The following is a 22,006-nucleotide window of genomic DNA, read 5'->3' on the forward strand; positions in this document are numbered from 1 at the left end:
CCCTGGCTGTTAAGTGCAGGGGGATTCTCTTCTAACATACTGTGGATTTTGACAGTCCCACTGTTTCACAACATCTCTGGGGGAAATGCTGTGAAGAAGAAAAGCCATTCCTCCATGGTGCTGCTATGCAGAACAGACAGCTCCCATCTTTCTGATGGGTAGGTGGAAAGCAAACATCAGACACTGAAATCCTGGGGTGGGTGCCCCGCACACAGGACACAACCTAAGCCCTTCCAACAGAGAGACCTGCTCTCCCCACTCACATTGTGGTGCCCAGGCATGCGGACGACTGTAACAGGTAGGGGCTGGATTCTGGCCAAAATCATTAATGCAGCTTTCGCTTGCTCATCAAAATGGACACATCACCTGTCTGGAAAGGGTCAGAGCATAGCTCTGTTTCACAGGTTCGCGCAGCAGTTTCAGCTGAACGGCATGTTTCACACGAATTAATCCACCCTTTAGAACATTTAACCAACCAATTAGATTACTATCTCCATCTAAGCATTTTTTAAATTATAGCTTAAAACTTTTCTCCTTACATAACCACTAATCTTATTTATCACACAGAGTACAGTTAAACAAGAGGTACGGCAGGAGCAGCCAGCACGCTCGCTTATTAGACGACATTCTTCTCTTCTTTTGTGCTGCTCTCCAGGTTCTCTCTGTTTTTCACCAGCCTTTCAGAATTTGCTCATTTCCTGATAACTCTCTTAAAGTCTGTTTCCTGTGTTCCTGCAGATACCAATTTTCTTCTCAAAATTAGAGGTCTGCCTCTGTAAACTGAGTCCTTTTCTTTTCTGCCTATTTTTCCAGGGAAAATGGCTCAGTGATGTTTTTTGGAACCTCCAGCTCACTTAGCTGGTTTTGCCTGCTCAGAGCTAGTCTTGTGATTTGAAAAACCAGGTTCACACTTCTGGATCCTCCCTAACGTGAGTTTTCAGAGCAATGCAGTTCACAGGCATGTATGAAAGGGAACTCACCGCTTCTGCTGACAGAGGCTCCTGTATCGTCTCCACTTTTGGAAGCGCTGCTCATGCCATACTCCCTCTCCTAAAATTCTTGTAAATTATTGACTCCCATGTATTCCGTATGCATCTTGTGAAAATAACACAACTCTTGTTTTTAACTGTCCTGTTAATCTGGGGTCTAATCAGATTCTGGTGACTTCATGACCAGACAAGACACTGAAAGCTTTCACATCGCATGAGCTCTTTGGTTTACAAAACCAGTGAAGTAACTGGGAGTCCACCCAGAAGACAGGCCCGATCGTACCAGGCTGTATCTGTATCACTAGGCACTTATTTTATACCAGTTAATGTTAGAAGGAAAAGTAAAAATGGCCACAGCAAGTACATTTCAAATTGTCTTTTCTAAGCTGTTATCCAGGACTAAACAATTTAAAACCAACTTATGTTTTTAAGAGAAGTGACTTCTTTTGTTTTTCCTCAACAGAAATTTTTAAGCAAACATACAAAGTACAAGTGCTGAAGAATATTTATTTTCATTGTATCATGACATTACTCTCATTAGCTTTCCATTTTGTTTAAATACAAAAATAATTCACAAGAAAATTAGTCAAATAAGGTTTTGTACACCATAGGTGCTGCTGCTTTGGAATTCCAGATGTAGTAATCAGAAGAAATTAGTTCCCGGGCTAAAAAAAAAAAAAAAACAGGCAAGAAAAATAAGTATTAGGGTGCCTTACAATCAGACATTCCTTCATCCAAGTTAAGAGACTACTAATCCATCCTTACTAGTTTACAGAAAAGGTATAATGGCCTCTTTAAACTGTAAGACTCATTATTATTTGAAAATCGTTTCTGATAATGAGACATTTAAAGTCTCAGCTTCAATTACCTTTACTAATGTATCAGTCACGAGCTTAAAAATCAAACAGAGGTTAAGTCAAAAGCAGGAGGATGGCCTGGATTTTGTTCAATGAATATAAACTGCATACTCGATATAAAACATACAGTATGAAAATGTTGCTTTTTTGCGTTACAATTTAGGACTGAATGCGACCTGTCATAAAATTAACTGTGTAGATCACAGTTTTCAAAAGGCATTTACAGAATTCTGCTAACATGACTGACAGACGTTGCAACAGACAGACAGCAACAAATAAAAATGCTTCCATTAGACAGTACTACTCCGATTTAATGAGTGCCTACTGTGTTCCCAATTAGTGTATTTTTGGTGTAGACTTGGAAGTAGTCATGTGTTAACTCAAGAATAAGCAGATTTGGTTTCTGCTCCACAGATTCAGTGTAGTATCACATCCACCAAGGGCTGTTGGGTGTGATGACACTGACAGCAACAGTCTCACCTTGCATGCAGGAGCAGAGTTCTATACCTGGGTATTTCCGATCCGTATGTCACATCTCTGCCAAAAGTGTCCTAACCAAGAGGTCAGACTACAGAGAGGCATTCTCTGCCCCCCCAGTAAAAGTTCTGCCGTTATGCACAACACAGCAAAACATCACAGGGCGAAGAGGAGAGAGCCCAAGAGAGTCAAGAGACTTTGTAACTGAGTAATAAGAGCTTTCATCTGAAAAGCCGATGCTAGTCCCTATTCCAGGGACGCTTTAAGCATCATCAAAAAAAAAAAAATACAAAGCAGAGAGCAAAATGTCTGGAATGTCCCAAGCAAACAAGGAGAAAGCTTTGTCCAGCTTTAGCTACATAATTTTAGTCACTGACATCCAGTTCATAACTTCAATACTCAGTTTCAATTAAATAAATGACATTTTTAGCAACTCACATGCAGTAATTTTGGGTTTTCCTGGTGCAAAGATCTGAACAGAATGCTGGTCTACATAACATCCAGTAAGTGTGAAATCTGGGATCCTAAAATATAGCTACAGAAAGAAGGAAAACATTATCAGCTGCGTATTGTCATGCTGGCTGCGCAAACACTGGCAATCTGTGTTACATGTTCTTGGTGTGCAAGCCTACTCCAAAATGACAGGATGTCAAATCCTGTAAGCAAGAAAACAGAAAACTCCATGCTGAGAACAAAGCAGCTAACAATTATGTCTGATTTAAAAGCAATGTATTTTCATAGCCAATTTAAGACAATAAAAATATGACGATTAAGGCCTCTTTTCACAGAGCCAGCGACTTACTTTGACATAAGCAGTGTTCCCAGTGCAAACATAATCAGTTGGGTGCTCTTTGCCTGCAGTGCCGAAAGACACGGTTCCAGTCAGAGAAACTTCCAAAGATTTAGGGAACTTCTGTCCTAAAGCCAGAAACAGGATCTGTAAGAAATTATACAGCTGTGCCTACACTATACAAAACTGACTGGGGGAGTAGGAGTGCGCAGGGGTATTCTGCTTACCAATGACCCAAACCAGCAGGCTCTTCTCTCGTGACAAATCCAGCTGGCCATAACTAACTTTGTACTCTAATCGAGCAATTGGGCCCCTACAGTATGAGAGGGAAATAAAACCATTGGAATGAGTATCATCCAGTACTTAACACCCATTTTGTTAAAGCAAGCAACAAAATGCTGAAAAACATTATTTATGTGCTTACAAACAAATCATATCAATCTGAGGACACTGCTAATTTATGAAAAGAAATTACAGAGCAGGAAGAAATCACCATGGTCTCAACCTAGTAATCATAAAAGAGCTGTTGATGTTTTACTGTCTTTAGTTCACTGATAGTGTTTTACTAACACTATGATCAGCATCAGCAACTTTGTATCATTTAATCTTTAAATTTTCATGATAATTACGTGACAGCATAGTCATGGCAGTTGTCAGAGAGGCTTAAATGAAAACTATCGTTTTAATTTTAAATAACTATATTTTTGATAAGCTGATCTGTAGCTAGGATTAGTGGTCTTAAGGAACGGGTAACCCTGGATTGGAAGTGATCTTGAGACTTAATCCACCTGGAGGACTGTGGCAGTGTTTCACGTGAAAAAATACCACAGGGAAACAAGATGCGCAACAGACGTATTCAGAATATTACCAAATATTCTGGTGCAATTCTGTATTCTGGGAATTACAAGAATTCCAAGGGGGCTTCAATTTGCAAGGTCGGTGTCCACTGGTAGTACTTTGATAGAGCACAGTCTGTTATATTGACTCCTGACACGTTAATTTCAGGAAGATCAGAGAGAAACAGAAGAAATTTATTTAGAATTTCTTTACTCTTACCTGTTGAAAAAAGGTATACGAGCTTCGCAGTACTCAAAAGAATTCTTTATGCTTTCATGAAGCTTTAAATTAACTGTTATTTTTAACTGTGATCCCTCTTCAATGAGTTGATAACATCCCAAAATTGGTGGAACAGGAACCTGGAGAAAACTATATTCATTCTCAAGATAAATTAACAGCATCATCATAAGATCAGTTATATACTGTTTTAATTGCTAAAGTACTTTAAGAAATAAAACCCCATTAATTGCTGACTGGTTATGAACAGTATATGCCAAACTCTTCAGGCTGCTTGTGATACATAGATTTATGGTATAGGCACTTGACATCTCGGCCTGGATGTATTTTGTCTAATTCAGGCATCTAAGTGGTTCATAAGTAAGAGCAGCCACATCAAGCAGTCAAAGGTACTGGCACCTCCTGAACATGACTCAGGTGACAAGTCATGAAGTGCCTTCCAAGCAGTTTATTATATAAAAAACATTTCACGCGCCTGTATGGGACTGAAACTCATTCAGACACCTTCAACAACACAGGTATTTTTATTGCCATTTGAAGACTGGAAAATAACGAGGGTCAGGGATGTTATTACCTGGGAAGTGTAGTAACACAAGTTGAATGAGTCTGAAGGAGGAATGAAAGGAAATTTGTAAGGTCCGTTGTACACAGAATCATCCAGTGGCTCAGCACTACTGGACATCAGCATGGCAGGGTCAACGGAAGTCACACAGTGATGGACCACGATGTCTTGGAGCGGAGGACCATTAGTCGGGAGATTCAAACTGAGAGTTACGTTTGGCGCAGATCCCTCTATGTCACACTTGAAAAAATGAAGTCAAGAAGTTACTCTACAACATTTCCCTCAAGTCAGAATTAGATGTTAAAAAATGGAATACAAGCATTAAAAAAATCACACTAAAATTTTCAAACATTAGTACAAACACTTTCAAAGCAAACGGGACGTCCCTTTCCCATTTCTGTAGCCTTTCCCACAGTACAGGTAGTGATGCAGCCTTAGCTAAATGTCTCTTAATTGACAAGTACTCTTTAGCAAAACAGCCGATAAGCAAGCCAAGGACTTACTGTATAGCTTCATCATTATGAATGTTACATAAACACACTTGGTGACAGTCTAATTAATTCAGTTACTTTTACAACATCCACTTAATGGATTCAAGCATGCTATTAAAGGCCACTGTGGTCCCATGTCAGCTTTCTCACAGCAACCATGTGCAGCGCATCCATTGTCTCGTCCCTCCGTGTGCCAGCTCAGCAGTGCACGATTACACCAGGGCTTTCTTCTTATGCAAGGCCATCCACTCTGCAAGACGACCTAGAAACTTGTTCCTCTGAGAGCAGGAAGCTGTTCACCCACATAATCCCCACCAGCATGGCTAGTGGGAAATAACCTAGCCTTCGGAAGCGCAGTACTTAGTGCTTCCTTTGGAGATGAGTATCCCACGTCTTGCAAATAATTAAATTACCGTGATCCTCTTTATTAGGTCTTTTTCTTCTTAAAACACTGGCAGTTACAAATACAGTGTACTGTGATAATAGAGTGTGCTTCCTAAGCATAATTCAGGACAAAGAATGTTTAAATTCATCAACTACAGAAAATATAAATCTTAATGTATTTCATAATTATTATTGATCTATTTAGTCAATATCCCCCATTTTTTAGTATTAAGTAATGAAAACCATAGTCACATACAAAACCATTCAAAATAATTATACAAGCAGTTTCTTTCACCAGATTCCCTATCAACAGTTCTTATGTCAGCCAAACAAACAGCATTTGTGGGTTCAAAATGTTGTTGTAATAGAATAAAGCAGGATAGAAGATTAATTTCATTTGGTAGGAAAATTAATTAAAAATGCTCACGTAAAGACACTTGTAGAAGTCTCATTCAGAGATTCTATTTAACACACTGCTTATTCGATAGCTGGAAATAAACTTGGTGTTAGCACTATCATTTCTTAGTCTCTTAGGCAAAGACTGTATGAAATTGTTTCTCCTTTTCATTTAAAATAAGAAAAATCTGGGAAAATACATACAATGTAGCTACTGCTGGAAATTTAAGACCCATAAATAGTTACTGAAAAAATAGTTACAGGAAAAAAACAGTAAAGATCAAAATAAAAAACACTACTAATATGTACTAGTTCGTTAAACTTTGAAATATGACAGTATTAGGAATTCACTGATGACAGACCAAAGTAAAATGCCATGAATATTTACTTCCCCAGTGTGCTTGCACGACAAATACTTTGGCCAGACTTGCACATAAAATGCTCTCACCTTGCAATTTACAGCTCCATAAACTTGCCACATGTCCACGACGTCTCTTTTGTCGTACTGCATACACTTGACCTTTTCAGTGATACAGACATTAACCTGAGGTTTGCCTTTATACGTGTTGGATCTCCAAGCTGGTTGGTTCTCATCTGTAGGCATTTCCTGAATGTCATCAAACGAGCTGTTCAAGCTGCGTATGTTTGTGTTTAAGGGGGTGCCAAGCGGACAGGCCTGTATAAGCAAATTTCGGAGCTGGCCTATTTTCGCGTTCATCTCAGCTTCATTTTTCCGACTTGGAGAGATGTAGTCCACGATGCCTAACAAAAGTGCCAGTCCTTGTGAGAGCCCAGTAACGGTAAGGAGGGGTGGCCTTGGCTCCAAGGTCTCCTCAACTAGTGGAAGACAGGCATATATCAGACCACTCTTCTGAAAAGCAAGCACGGGCCAGAGATCCCCTCCTTCGGTGCGAACCGAATATACTGATGAATGATTGATTCGAGTACAAGTATCTCGATGCTCCACAAAAATATGGTCATCTATGAGTCTCAGTTCAAACAGCAAGACTTTAAGAAAAGCGCTGTCAGATGGTACAGGTACATGTGTTGACCCGTTGTAGGTCTCAGCGCGTACTTCAACAGTGGGGTAACGTCTGTGACACGGAAATAAGAGCATTTTAGTTGCTACTCATCTTCTCCCACCCAAAATATCATACCAACACAGTCCATAGAAGCAGAACAATGCAATCTCTTTTCTGGCTGTCACAGAATGCAAAAGCATTACAAAAATCTTTGGAATATTGATAGAATCAAGGATGGGTTTCTCTTATGTATTCAGATAACTCCCAAAGGCCCCCCTGCTCCTAAAAGTAACCTTGTGCAAGTGGAAACCAGCAGTGTCCCCACAGAACGAGTGACAGGATCACCATCTAAATCACTGTCAATAAAACTATTTCATGAGTAATCAGGATTCATTCTAGCAGGTGGATTTTTACGGGAAACTTTGAGCAAATACATTCACTCATTTTTTCTAATAAAATGTGAATCTGTCTGTCTACCCTTCCAGTTGCACAAAGGTACACGACACTAATGAACCCAAGCATGACTCACACCACTGCAGGGAAACTTCAACAGCAAAATATTTCTAAGAGGCGAGACCACGCTGAAGACAAGTTTTCAAACATTTAAGAAACTGGATGTCCCACGTAGTCAAATTCAACTACAGCAGCTTTTTGCCTAGACAGTGTATGCTACTGCTACAGCTTTGCTACTCTACTAAATACTGTATTTATGAGACAGTATAATGGAAGTTACTTATATACAGGTTTTTCATTGCTGTTCTGAGCTTACACAATTGATCTGCAGCAGTTGCTTTAATTGATTAACAAGATTAACTAAACATCTTTTACAATATTCTAAATATTTCACTGTACATAAGGCCAATTTTTCCAGCAAGAGCTGCATGGTTTGGGGGCGGGGGGTGGGGAGGAAGAAATGGATTCCACACTGTAAGTGTAATATAGGTGACTTAAAAGTTTTTATGACTGTTAATAATTTCTTTTTTTTTTTTTTGAGTATTTAAGATGTAATCATGTCAGAGAGACACAAGGTTTTGTACGTTTTAAAATTGCTATGTTGCGTCAACGCATATATTTAATTGCACCTTTCCTAGACATAATGAGAAAAATCATACTAGCAGTTGAATGCTACGTCTGGGATTTTTTTCTTCTGAAGCAGTATTATTTTTTAAAGGAGAGATGGATGAATTTCTTCTCAAGCTAACCAAAACCTATCAAAAGAACGAGAAAAATTATTAGTTCCACTAATGCATTGGTTTTCACCCTTTTTTGAAACTAGACACTCCCCTGAGTCTCTCTTACATTAAGTTTGATAACAGGTTAGCTTTTCTACGTTCTCTTTCGTGGATTCCCTGGACCCTCAAAATGTGTATCACAGGTTACATGCCAGAAAACTAGTTAAATCACTTATGAATCACCTTGTAGCAGATCTGTTCTCAGGCTACGTGTTTGTTTGCGCCCAGAGCCACGCTTACACACAGACATGAGAGAAAAAATGCACAGAGACAAAAATGCCTTCACTTATTCCCCTTTTCATACCATCTTTCTAAAGACACATTGACACTCTGTTTCTTGAATTGCCATGGAACTTGTAATCCCAGCAATGTGGTACTTTGTTTCATCTATGACCTCCATATGTAGCACTCCCCTTCTGCTCCTGAACACTTGCATGCTTCTTATCCTGTTGCCTCTAAGTCCCACCTACACCATCTTTTCCTAACTGAGTAGCACAGTCTATCGCTGGAGGCAGCTACACTTCCTCAGGCTAATTTTCAGTGACTCTGCTTTTTTGTGTGATTCTTAATCAGGCATCTACAGCTGCCTTTTTTTTTTTTTTCAGTAAGGAAAAAGCAAGCATAGGCAGAGAGAAGCCAGAGCTACGAGATCCGTAAACAGGATACAGATGACAGTAAAAAGCCTCCCTACAGTCTCACTTCTATTTTGAAGAGCAAAGAAACAGAGTGGTTTTGCAGCTTGAAAATTTATGAGGACTTCCAGAGCAAGGTTGTTGATAAGAGGCTACATGTAACCTTGGTGAGCATCTCCTATTTTTGGTTGATGTTTTAAAAACAAAGGAAGCGGAGATATTTCAGTCTAGTTTTGTCTTACTTATGTCCCAATCTGCCTGCTCCATTTGCTGAAGCTGTCCCCACACCACAGCAATCTTCTCCTCCTCCCACTCAATCTTCCCAGCTTTAGCTGAGTCGTTAGATGATTAGTTAGCCCTTCAGATCTCGGTTTTTCAGTATTCCCTTCTAGAAAGTCATGAAAACTTAAAAAGATGAAAGTTTCCAGGGATGAATGAGCTTTGGTGATTCAAGAGAGAGACCATACTAGTTGCCTGAATTAAGTTATGATCAGCTCAAAAAAAAAAAAAGTGGAATGCTTTGATGTCCCAGATGTCTTCTCTGAGGTTAAAGATCACGGCTCACGTATCTCCAGCTGAGTGCGTAAGTCCCGAAACCAACAGTTTCCATGTGATCCGGCATTCTTTATATTGTCTGTGCGCTTTGTTGAATTTAAGGTCAGTTAGGAGGATAAACTTGGCGTTTCCACAGCCCTATTATTTCCTCTGGGAACTTGAAAGATCTAAGTCTGGAAATCACTTGAAGTATCAAGTATAGTTTGCCCTTTTCAAAGGAGCGCTATTCCTTGTCTCTGTCGCTTACTGTGTGACAAGTTACTTCACATATCCCTGTCACCAGCCCCCCCTTCCTCCGTGGTGATTACACTCTCAGATTTTTTTGGGACAAGGCTTTCTCTTTCTCTGTGTTTGTAGAGGGGAGGCCTCATCTCTAGTCCTGTAGGTAATACAAGGACTATAATACTAATCCTAAAACAATCAGAGGAATGTCCCATGTAGAGATCTGTCTGCACCTGAAGATGGAAGATAGCCTACTTGCTCTTTTTTTTTTTTTTGCTTCCTTCTAGGTTCTCTCTTCAGTTTTACCAAATTTCAGACTAGGACTGTAGATCACATCTATTATCTAGGTCTCAGTATTTTTCCTTTCCCTATCCCCCTGTTATTTTCCCTGTCATTCTTTGGAACTCAGTCCTCTGATATCACAGGGAGTACAAGGAAACGGCAACAAATTTTGACAGACCAACAAAAGCAGCCCACCTAGCCCACAGTCTTATTTAAAACTCTTTAAGAGTGCTGAATAAAAAGTCCTCCTTTGGTTCATTTACTTAAAAAATGGTCTTTGTATGCAAAAATTAAAATCAAATGTAAAGCTAAATTTCTGCCTGAAAATACCGTACTTTTTGTACAGCTACAGAACAATATAAAGAGAATATAAGGAAAATATAAGCAAAATATATGCTTTTTACTTTGCCCATTTTGTTAATCTGACAGTATTTCATAATCACTACCTTGTTCTTTTCCATGTTAGGACAGAGAAGAACTTGGTAAAATCTTCACGGTAACTAACAGGGAGAGGAACAGAGAGAGGAAAGTCATGTGAAAAATGCAGAAGTTGAAAAAAAAACCCAGATTTAGTTACAAGCACATTATCTGAACCCAGAAACCTTCAAAATCGGGTCCAGAAACGCACAGCGGCCAGCAGCGCTTTGACCAGCGAAGGTATTTATGAGGAACCGGAGTATTTCGGTATTTTCGCCTTTGTTTCGGGGCCCCGAGGCAGCCCCGGCCGCCCCGAGCACACCGCCGCCCCCCACGCCGCCCTGCCCGCTCTCTCCCTCTCTTCCCCCCTCACCGAGGCCAGACGCCCGACCAGCCGCGCAGGAACCCCCCGCCGCGGGCCGCCCCGCCGCGCCCCGACCCCTGAGGGCGCCGGGCCCGGCCTGACCCACCCAGGCCCACCCCCGCCTCCCCCGCCCGCTCTCCACACGCAGCCGGCCCGGCGGGCCGCCGTTACCTGGAGAAGAGGACGGTGCCGCCGGCCCCAGGGTCGTGCCTGAGAAGCCACAGCGCCCGCAGGGCCATGGCGGTGGCGGCGGCGCGGCGTTGAAGGCGGCCGGGCGCTACCGAGGGGCGGCCGCGGCCGGGGAGGGGCCGGGAGCTGCGCGCGGCGGCGGCCGCCCGGCGCAGGCCCATTTCCGGCGGGCGGAGGCGGCGCCGCGGCGGCTGCTGCTGTTGCCGGGGCGGCGGGACACAATGGGCGGCAGCGGCGGGGCGGCGGCGGGCCGCTGAGGAGCCCCGCCGCCCTCCTCCCTGCGGCCATGGCCACCACGGCCGAGCTCTTCGAGGTGGGTGCGGGCAGCGCCGGGGGCTCCCTGCGGGCTTGCCCGGGCGGAGGGGGCCGCGCTGGGCCCGGGAGCGGGAGGCGGCGGTGGGGCCGGCCGGTTCTGTGAGGGGATGCGGCGGCCTCCCCGCGCCGCGGCCGGGGCGCAGCCCCCAGAGCGAGCTGCTGCTCGGGCGGCGAGGCCGCGGGGAGGGGAACGGGCCCTCCCGGCCACGGTGAGGGCGTGTGCAGGGGCGAGCGGCGCGGTGCCAGGACCTGAGGGAACGGGGTGTCGGTGTGAGGGGCTGAGGGGACGGGGTGGGAGCGTGGGTGATGCCCCGGGAGGAGTGCAGCCTTCCTTAGGCGTGGGCTTTCGGTGCCCCTTGCGCCGGGGCCTCCTTCCCTGGGGCTCCCGGGTCTGTGCAGCGGGTGGGGTGCTGCTCTCAGCAGGGTCACAGGCCGTGCCAGGCCCGACCGCCGAGCAGATAAAGCGACTCTTCGTCACCCGAAGGCACAGGCTCGTTCGACGCCAGCACCGTGGTATCTTAGGGCAGCTTTTACTTCTCTGAAATAAGGAAATAACTTTGCCTGCCCTTTAGCCGCTGTGCCTCAGTTCGAGGCACAAGAAGCTGAATAGCTTGCCCAAGGCCGTGCCCAAGCGGGGCAGGAATATAGCAGGAGTCTGGCAAATTCTTCTCTCCCAGCCTGGGCTACAGGCTGTCATGATGTGACCTGTGATTAATAGAAAGTGTTTGTCCCCACTTGCTAGTGCATGGGGATATGGTATCGTTACCAGGTATCCTGTATTTGCTCTCTGAGTCACTCAGGAGCCGGTTGTTCATTTGGCGTCTTAACGCTGGGACGTGCTTTGCCCAGCCTTCAGGAAAGGTCTTCCTGTTTCTCTGGAAGATCCTCTATCTGTGATTTATATAAATGCATTGTGTGCACTCGTATTTATGAATCACTGTTATGACACATGAGTGTTATGACTCACATTGCTGGATGGTGTGGTTTAAAAAAATAGTAAGACTAATATAGCATGTTCTGAGTAGCTGGGTGCCAGGTTTTGTCCCCTCTCTACACCTCTCTAGCTGTCCTAGGAGTCCATTGATTCCTCAACGTGATGACAGCGCAGTTCTGTCCTTTGTGGGGTGTTGAATTTGAGATAACATGGGCATGGGAAGAAAACTGTATGTTTTGGCTGCTTTGGGTCATGCAACAATTTGTTCCATTTTCCAACAGCAATAAAGATGCAATTGCAAAGTAGATGAGACCTTTTCCTGGAGATAGGGCTTGAATTTATGTTTTCCAGTATGGAAACCAGTATTTCTTCCTCTTCTGCTTTCGCTTCTCTTTCACTCCAAAGGCAAGAGGGGTTTTATTGATGTTCGTGATGTTATTGTTGCCTACTATGTTAATTTGGAGTCACTGCCATGAAGGTTAGAACATGAAAACATATGCTTATTATGGGAGTAACCCTGAGCTGCATACTGAGGGTGGTATTTGCCTGCAATGTTCACACAAAAGTGGGTTTGAAAGTCATTTTCAGTATAGATATGTGATGTTGTGTAGAAGGATCTGTGCTGAAAATGGACACAACATGGACTCAGTTCTCCCTCATATAACTCAAAACTTAATTTAACAATGATTACTGCTGAACTGGATTTTAATGTGGCTTGGTCCAGTTTAGTTTCATATATACAGACCAGATAAAACCAGGTTATCATCCACTTCAGGCATATCTCTTATTAAATCAGTAGTATTGGCTGAATGGATAGGATCATGATAATTCATCTAGAGCTAGAGGGAGGTTCAAAGCTGTGAAGAAATTGACTGTTGGGGCTCATCTGATAACAGGCAAAGGACTTGCAAATGACATTTGTAATAGCTGATTCTCAGCAATTTCTGCAGAACTGGATAGGAGCCGTAAAATAGGAATTAGGCTGTCAGCTATAGGTAACCCTATTATCAAGACAGCATTAAAAAGAGCAAATGTATGTAGAAGATACGATATACAAACAAAACTGAAGTGTTGGATTTGCAGTGGAACCTGTGAAATCATGTCTTAAAAAGACACTGTTGAACTTCATTTATTCTTTATAAATCAAGTAGATTATTTTTAGCGCACCCTTTCTGAAAATTTGGACGAAAAAGCTCATTTTGCTTCTACGGAGTAGCAGCTGTTGCAGAAGGAGAGAGGCAGACTGGGAGATGGGATGAGCATTGCGGAAGAGGGGGACACGCACGTGAGTGCCCATGCTGTGGGAAGGGCAGCAGAGGGGACTGGTCTGCTGCCGGTTCAGTTTGGCCTAGTTTGTTGCCATGTGCCTGGCTAGTTTTTGGGACGCAGGGGAGGAGTACAGAGGTGTAATGCATAGAGCAAGACTGGCATTATAATTTTTTTATAGGGCATGTATATCAGACTTCCTTAGGAGAAGAGGCTTTAACAGGCTAGCAGAAAACCTCTGTAAATGTTGTTTTGCAAAAAAAAAAAAAAAACCAAAGAAAAAAATTCAAGGTCATTATGTGTTTGTGTGAGAATTACCTTTTAGTGCAAACATCTGAAGGAAGGGAGAAATGTAGATGATGTTACATACACACACAGCGCATCAGTAAACGGTGCCCCTTTTATGCAGGGTTCTTCCACAGCGCTGTACTTGATATTGGTATCCTTGTAACTAGAGTGATACTCCAGCTGAACTACACGATCTTCAGAGGAAAGATTGTGGTTGTGATTTTCATATAAAGGAGAAGTGCTGCGAAGAGCCATAAGGTAATTATGAAGCTGGAGGACTCCCCTGAAGGGAATGTTACTGTATTGAATGGTTCATTTCACCTATAATTAAAACTGCAAAAATGTTCCCAAACATTTAGATGTAAAGACGACATAAGGAGAGAATTTACGCTTGGTATGAAAACACTGCATTATAACTTTTGATGAAGAGGATACACGTAAAGGAAACTTAATGTTATGTATCAGGAAGAAGTGGGTTAAAGAGATGAGTGACTTGTAGAGAAATGGTTTATATGTGGTATCATCCAGTTATTTTTGAAGCTTAACCAAGGAGGCTGAGCAGGACAGTTACTCTAGTCAGTCTTTGATGAGGAGTTACTGGGTGATCTGTTGAAAGGGTGAAACTTCTGTCCTGTCTAGCAGGATTTAGCATGTTGCAAAGTATATTTAAAGAATTTTTATATTTCTGTTTAATAGCTGGGCCTGACTGGACAGGGCATAACGTGCTTCTGAGGAATGACAAACTTTAAACTGGCAATATTTGCTTTCCAACCCTTGTTTTTAGTTATTAAACTAACAGGCTAATGCTGCTTTTCCCCTCCCTATTGCTTCTGACAAGGTTTTAGACCTATTGATACAGGAACCAATTTGATACCTGTGGAGGTCTGCTTATTTTTTATTAATTTTATTTTTTTAAACCAAGCTTTAGCAAAAGCGGTGGTGGCACGTTCACATGCTTCATCATCAGAAATGAGTTGTGACAAATACCACTATTAACCAGAGCCACTCCCAGCTCTGTGTTAGGTTTGTTTCACAGTTTAGAACCGTTGCTGCGTGTAATTTAAAAGCTTTCAATGAGATCCTGGTGGTTGTGAGAATACTTTGCTTACTGACCTTAGATGTGCTGATGTTAGCACCTAAACAATGCTGCTAGATTACCAATGAAGCTGAAGTGATAAATACTAATTTTTTAAAGGATAGATGTTGGACTGTGTTTTGAGTATTTAATATTAACTATGTGAAGAAATGTTTGAGCTGGTTTAAGTATTGGGCCAACTGAAATAGGAGCTCTTGGTTTTATAAGGAGATCTCTGCTTTCAGAAAACATTGTTGCGTAGAAAAATAATCTAAACTCTTCACCACTGTGCAGTGTTTTTATGGAAGATCCAGCAAATATTATGGAAGAAACTTAAGTGACCTTGTGTTTTTAGTATCGCTCATGCCCTGTTTTTCCTTCTTGGGAAAGTCAAGTCCATCATCTTTATATGCTTGCTTTGCTTTTTATTTTTTTCCTCTTTTTATCTGCTTTGTTTCTGCAGCTGTGCTTCGGTGTTGCATAGTGTCCAGTGGCAATCTCGCACTGTTTTTGCCACAGGGCAGTGCCTTGGTCAGTTCTGCATGTGATACCATGTTGCAAACTGTATCAGAGTTGAGCAACTACAAAGAAAACTTACTTTGCTGCGTAATTTTTTAGACAGATCAGTTCTCCTATCTGATTTGATACACAGCAGGCGGCTGGGTCTCCTGATGTAATATCTCAAATCAGTGTAGCTGCTGCATGTTTCAGACACTTTGTAATAACAAGCTATAAGCTCACCTGGAAATGAGGACAGGTAATTTGGAGCCAACTCTTCACAGACCTGCAGCAAATCCTTTGCTAGTAGCCTGACAATCTGTAGACTACATATTCAAACCCACCATATTAAGAACAGCGTTTTCTATATTAAATATGTAAACATAAGAGGTGACGGGGTAGTTGTCAACACTGAACTCGCTCTTGATTGTAGCAAAGCTTCTAAACGCTCTCAAAATGATGTGTGAGCAGCTGCTTAAGGAACTACCTGCTGCAGCCCATTGTAAGGAGTTTTTATTCTGTGGCTAGGAGCCTTTTGTGGCAGATGAATACATTGAACGCCTGGCATGGAGAACACCTGGAGGAGGTTCCAGAGGTGGAGAAGCTTTTGATCCAAAAAGGTAAAATAAAATTGCATAATGGTCAAAGTGAATGTATCTCTAATTGTACTGTTTTATTACACATATAACAAAAAGCCTGTATGTAGCGTTGGTGTGTGTCCAAGGACGTTTTCATTTGGGAGAATTGCTAGAATTTGTGACCATGAGCCAATTATTCAGAACCAATTATTCAGTAACAAGAGTAGGGAAAGTCACTTTCTGATTTGGACCTTTTGAATGAAGGAAAATTGTTGTTGTTTGTCCTTATCAAACATGAATGTTCTAAAGCACTAGAGTTGCTGGATTAAAGCATAATATGAGGCTTCACTGCTATGATAGTTAAGTCAATTTAATGAGTTTGTTGCTTAGTTTACCTCCCTGAGCTGGTTTGTCGTAAGACCTAGTAGTTTACAGTCCTGGTGCAAACAAAAGACACAAACAGGTAGGATGGGAAGAAAGACAGGAACATGGCAATGTTGACTTAGATTGTTTTAAACTGAATTTGTGTGTATAGTCTGAAGTAAGTGAAGAGCTTGCTGCTGCTGAATGGGGATGGGCTTGTGCCCCTCTTCCTTGCTATTAGCTGCACACCGTGATGGCTCATCTTAAGCTAGCTCTAGACATATGATCTCATGATAAGCTAATCTAACTCACTAAAATGCCAGTAAACTAACTTGACAAGAAAAAAAAAACAATTTTGGGGGACTGGAGAAGCCTGGGAGCAGGTGCAAAGGGAAGAGGTTGTGTACTTGTGAGCTATTGGGGAGGACAAATGTTGGCGTGGAAAGAGCAAGGCCAGGTTAGGGGAAGTGGGGAAGGAGGAGATGGTGCAGGACTTTCTCTTGTTTGTGGTGAGCTGGTTTCTCTGTTGAGAAACCTCACCTGAAGAAGCCGGCTCTCTGGTTACTGGGCCAGCATCGGGTGGTGCGTTGGTAACTCAGATCACAATTTTATACAGCAGCATTCAACATCTACGCTTTGTACTCCAAACCTCTGGATCTTATTTTATTTTGAAAAGAGTTACTCTTTCAAATAGTGCTTCTTTTTAGCTTTTGTACCAGTATTGGTAGTCTTTCTAGAGATGTAATTAACTTCAGTGTTTTCGTTTTTCACATGATTATAACTTGGGAGATGAGCTTGACCTTCCTGTTACGGTTATTGGAAAGCTGTTGAGCTGGCAGGGTGAACAAAAAATTTAGCTGCCTGAACGTTAATGTAGATTATGGTGGTATAAATTCAAAGTGCAATAGCTGTTCCTTCGTGACTTCTCATCCACGTGATCTTATTCCAGATTGAGATTGATTGTAGTAACCTGAGCTAGAACTCTTAAGAAGTTTAGGAATTACTGACTTCATAGATAAACTGTTGTTATTCAAAAGCAAATACGAAACGCTTCATTAGCACTGTCAAAGGACATTCCTTCTGGAGCAGTCTGCCTTTTGGAGGTGTGGGAGAAGAGGAAGGATATTGTTGGAGTTCTAGCAAGATGCTGAGCCCTTGATGTTCAGCCTGGGCCTGTATCCTATTCAGAGCTTTACATGTGATTTAAGCAGGAAGAAGCCTGGAAATACAGAACATTGCTTCCTGCAGCTCTTTCTCCACAGTTGTGCCTAGTATATACCTTATAGTTAATGATTTGTACCAATTCCAACTCAGTTTAACCTATATACTATATTTCTGCTGGTTTGCTTGTGTTAACTTCTGTGATGTACTTTCATATTTTTCAGGACAAGTGAGAGAATCCTGCAACAGTAAATATTTTTCTTGTGGGATCTTCTAGTATTGGGCAGGGAGCCAAAGTCAATATCAAAAAGAAACAGATCTTTTGGTCTGTGTGTTTTTTCTGCTTTTAGAAGATGATGCTTTTGTTTGGTAGAAAGAATGTTGGATTCTTTATTTCTATTCTGAGAAACCTGACCTGCAGCTACCTCTTCTACTTGAGCATTCTTCTGTCTCTCACTATATTGAATTCTATTGCTGAGTAAGTGCTGAGTTGGCACAATACCTGTTTAAAAAACGAACCTGAAACTGAACTGAATCAGCTTGTTAAAATGAATAGAAACTATCTGCACTTCTCTAGGCTTTTGTTTGAAAGTATGCTTTGTGTCAGTCACTATCATTTACATTTTATTTTTAAAATACTTCTGTAAACTTAAGTCTGTCCCTTGTGGTTTTCTGTGGAATCTAATGCAATGTGCTTACTCTTGGGCTTCTGGCAAGGAGGAAGTGGAGGAAAGAAGTCATAAACATCTGCCCCAATCCAGTTTTCTTTAATAAGTTGTGGCTTTAAGTCACTTACTGTTGTAAAGATACCAATTGAAATAGGTTTTTAGACCAGTACAGTGAGCAAAAAGGCAGTTCGCATGCTCCAAGCAGCAGGGTAAAAGCAAATGATTTTAGCAGAGGAAGTTAAAACTGAAAATTTGGTGACCCTTCATGCAACTAAAGAGAATCACGTTAGTATCATTTAGGCATTACTCGGAGAAGGCTCTAGATGTTGGCCAAGAGAGGTACTGTAGTTGTTACTGTGAAGGAGTTGTGTGAGGGTAGAATGATCCATTCTACTTTTCCCTTCTGGTTGCTGAGAGTCTCTAGCCTGTGCATGGGGAGCCAGGAGAGGAACAGCTCATTCTGCCTTTCACCAGCGCTGCAGCTTGGAAGGGCTTCACATTCGCAGTATACTTTCTGAACAGATTATGTGTGAAAATGCAGATTCCTGAGTAGTCCAGAAATAGCTCCATGGAAGGGATTCCCATTTCCTCTCCTCTTCTGCTTTGACATTAAACCTGGACAGCAGAGTTCTCCAATCTGTCATATTTTTTCAGTTATTAGCATGAGTTTTATGGCTGTGGAGGATCTGGGAATAATCCATTCCCTGAGCATCAGTGACTGGGATGTTTAGAAAAGCGTAAGCTGAAAAGATGACTGGAATGGGACAGAATGGACAAAAACAGGAATGAGAGAGACATCGAGAACGAAATAAAAAAGAATAGAGGAAATTAAGAATGCATTCAGATGTACTGTGTTTGGGAAGAGTAAAATGTGAGTCTGAAAGAAAAATCAAAGGGACAGCAAAGGGCAGAAAAAACCCTTAAAATGGCAGGAAGAAAAGAAGTGAAGTCAGGAAGCAACATGGTTATAACCAAAACAACATCATGAGACTGATTGTATTCATTGCCTATTAATAGGATGCTGATTTACAAGTTTACAGTAACATGTACAGTACAGTAGAAAATAATTTCCTGTTATAGCCCTTACATTGAAGGGATGTAGTGGCCTAAGCTCTCTTTGCTCTGATGAGACTTATTTAGGGAAGATGAGGATATAGGGATTTTTGTACCTATGGCAGAGCAATGTTCTTGAGTGAATGGTATTTAGGTATTACCCTCTCACCCAGCCTACCATTTACCTGATAACATAGCTTTTATGTAGGCATAGCATTCTAAACAATCAGGGTAGTATAGTTTAAAACAAAACAGCATTTTTAAGTTAGACATTATTATATCAGTATTGTAGGCAAGTCCTTTTTTGAGGTTTTTAAAGGTCACTGCAGAAGACAATGTCTTTTAAACTAAAGTCTGCTTTACTGTATTTTATTTTAAATCAGATTATTGGAAGAATTTGTAAATCATATCCAAGAATTGCAGGTAATGGATGAAAGGATTCAGAGAAAGGTGGAGAAACTAGAACAGCAATGCCAGAAGGAAGCAAAGGAATTTGCCAAGAAAGTACAAGAGCTGCAGAAAAGCAACCAGGTAAAATCTAAAGAGTTGAGTCAGTGCTAAGCTGTGCAAGTTTTAAGTGTCACAGGCTCTATTAACATTTCTTGGTACAGCATGCTACTGTTTGAGATAAAAATAAAGAGGGTTTGATGGAAAACAATTTCCCCTGTCAAAGGGGGCTTATTTTCATGTTCCATTAATGAGTGTTAGCTCTTCTGAAAGTAGTGAGTCTTCACAATAGTTTAAAGGAAGACACTAAACTTTAAGAAGTTGTGTGTGCTTGATTAGTGGTTCTGAGTAGTTCTGAGATACAGCACCAGGAAAACTGATGCCTGCATTCACTGTGCTTCTTACTGAAGTAAATCCAGTGTTTCATAAAGTACAGTAAATGGAAATCATGAGTTTTGTGTCCGTGTCCATGTTCTCCCAGGTTGCCTTCCAACATTTCCAAGAACTAGATGAGCACATCAGCTATGTAGCAACTAAGGTCTGTCACCTTGGCGACCAACTGGAGGGGGTAAACACGCCACGGCAACGGGCTGTGGAGGCTCAGAAGCTGATGAAATACTTTAATGAGTTTCTGGATGGAGAGCTGAAGTCTGATGTTTTTACAAACTCTGAAAAGGTAAGAGCTGTCAGCGGGATGAAAGCAGTTCAAAGCAGTAAGCAGTACTGCCCTAATTACAAGCTGCTACCATGACTTACCATGGTCAGACTTCAAACCAGTGAGTGACTGACTTGTTAAAGTTTCATTGTTCTGAAATGTAAATTAACAACACTAGGCTGCAGATTGCTGATAAAGCATTTGTATTCAGTGATGCTTAATGTGGCAATGTTGGCATTTTTCATTTTATGAAATTATCAGAGATTTGAGAAATGCTGGGAGGGCAACTCTAGAGTACGTACAATATCTGCCTTTTTCCTTTGAACCGCTTGCCTCAGATCCACCCTGTAATGCACAACGTTTCTGAATACAATTTCTTTGTGAAACTTTACTCTGTTGGGTCAGTCCACTGGCCTTGGATACCTTTTTGTCACAGCATGCCTTTGGGCTTTGTGTAGTCCTGTGGTTACGTCTCCACCCTCTGAATTTAGAGGAACTGGGCAGGAAAACTTCAAAGAAATGTTAACGCATTTGTTTTTTCTTGTGCTTCAAGAGTATGTTCTTGAAGCAAATATAATCTGAATGGTGTGGCTAATAGAAATAAACTGAAGGAAAAGTGTCCAGCTGTAAGCAAAATGGCACATATTAGATTTCCCTATTGAGTTTGAAAGATAAGTAAAATTGTTGGTTTGGGTTTCTTTTTTTGACATGTGTCCTGAAGTGTCTTCCCACTCTTAAATTCTGTGCAGTGGTATGATTGTAGTCAGGAAAAAATTACAGTATGTGGGAACAGCAAAAACTTGGTTTGCACATTCAGTAAAAAATATGTGCTTGAAATGCAGCTCATAAAGGACCCGAGAATAGGTCATCCCCTCTCTACTGAACTGAAGGTATCTCTCAGGGAAATGAAAAAACTAATCATTTCATATAGTGTATTCCCAAGAAGTCAGTTGCATAGTGACTTTCGATTCATGGTCTGTGGATATGTGGTAATTACCTGTTGATAGTTTGCCCTAATCAAAGAGGGAGCGCATAAAAACTTCCAGGAAAAACAGAAAGGTTTCAACATAACAAAGTTGTTCTATGGAAAGCCTTTTCCAGATCTGTGTAAGTTTTTCTTATGTTTTATTTCTACTTGGGGAAAAAAAAAAATGTTTTTGAAAATATTTAATGACAACATATTAAATAATAAAGCATAAGTTAAAGAGAATTAGGTGTTGTCTGAGTCTCTCATAGAATTCAACTTTCACTTTACTTATAACAAAGTTTTACAAAACTTTCTGTTGGAGGATCTGAAAAGACTGGTAGATGAATAGGGTAAACCTGGAAATTGGTAAACAAATTTATCTTTATACACCCTGAAGAATAATAAGATATTCAGCAAATGTGGAGGAAGGCGAATGTAATAAAGGCCAGAAGTCTTGTGCCAGTCTGCAGAGGAAGTGTGTGGGAACACAAACAAGATTTTCTGGATACAAGTTATCTTACAGAGATAGATTTCAGTCAAGGTGGGTTAGTACTGTTGTGTAACGTTTTACCTCCCCGTTTAAACAGTGTAGAAGAACCTGCCTAGACATATGCTATCATATCTTAAGGCGTCTTTGAACTAAAAATAGTTCTAAAGTATGAGATAGTAAAAATATTCTTAAATGTAGACCCTTAATGCTTTGTCACTGTCTTCTGACCTTTGAGCTGATGTGGGTTTTAGACAGTGTTTTGGAGGATGTTATTGTACTATGCCATCCCTCACAAGTGTGGGTTTTACTTTGA

General features: G+C 41.4%; 2 protein-coding genes across 7 annotated transcripts in view; one reads left to right on the forward strand and one right to left on the reverse strand.

Annotated features, from left to right (window-relative positions):
* Positions 1 to 1,510: 1,510 nt before the first annotated feature.
* Positions 1,511 to 11,033, reverse strand: AP5M1 (adaptor related protein complex 5 subunit mu 1). Of its 2 annotated transcripts, XM_068398578.1 has the most exons (9): positions 10,918 to 11,033; positions 10,412 to 10,465; positions 6,469 to 7,114; positions 4,762 to 4,989; positions 4,170 to 4,309; positions 3,341 to 3,426; positions 3,126 to 3,241; positions 2,762 to 2,858; positions 1,511 to 1,654 (listed from the first exon to the last, which is right to left on the reverse strand). In XM_068398578.1, exons 1-9 carry the CDS (start codon positions 10,983 to 10,985, stop codon positions 1,572 to 1,574), a joined length of 1,518 nt encoding a protein of 505 aa, XP_068254679.1. In that variant the 5' UTR covers positions 10,986 to 11,033; the 3' UTR covers positions 1,511 to 1,571. The 2 variants fall into 2 exon arrangements, with proteins under 2 accessions (XP_068254679.1, XP_068254680.1); XM_068398579.1 differs by lacking the exon at positions 10,412 to 10,465.
* EXOC5 (exocyst complex component 5) overlaps positions 10,604 to 22,006 on the forward strand; it is a 30,053-nt gene continuing 18,650 nt past the window's right edge. For 3 of the 5 annotated variants that reach the window (XM_068398573.1, XM_068398575.1, XM_068398574.1), the window contains exons 1-4: positions 11,114 to 11,248; positions 15,840 to 15,931; positions 19,518 to 19,665; positions 20,063 to 20,257. In XM_068398573.1, coding sequence (XP_068254674.1) covers positions 11,222 to 11,248; positions 15,840 to 15,931; positions 19,518 to 19,665; positions 20,063 to 20,257 — 462 coding nt within the window. In that variant the 5' untranslated portion in view covers positions 11,114 to 11,221. Of the gene's footprint in view, positions 10,623 to 11,113; positions 11,249 to 13,948; positions 13,997 to 15,839; positions 15,932 to 19,517; positions 19,666 to 20,062; positions 20,258 to 22,006 lie in introns of those variants that run through there. The other 2 variants (XM_068398577.1, XM_068398576.1) reach the window with 2 other exon arrangements.

The sequence above is a fragment of the Nyctibius grandis genome, chromosome 4, assembly GCF_013368605.1.
Source record: "Nyctibius grandis isolate bNycGra1 chromosome 4, bNycGra1.pri, whole genome shotgun sequence".
In the NCBI taxonomy this organism is placed as follows: Eukaryota; Metazoa; Chordata; class Aves; order Nyctibiiformes; family Nyctibiidae; genus Nyctibius; species Nyctibius grandis.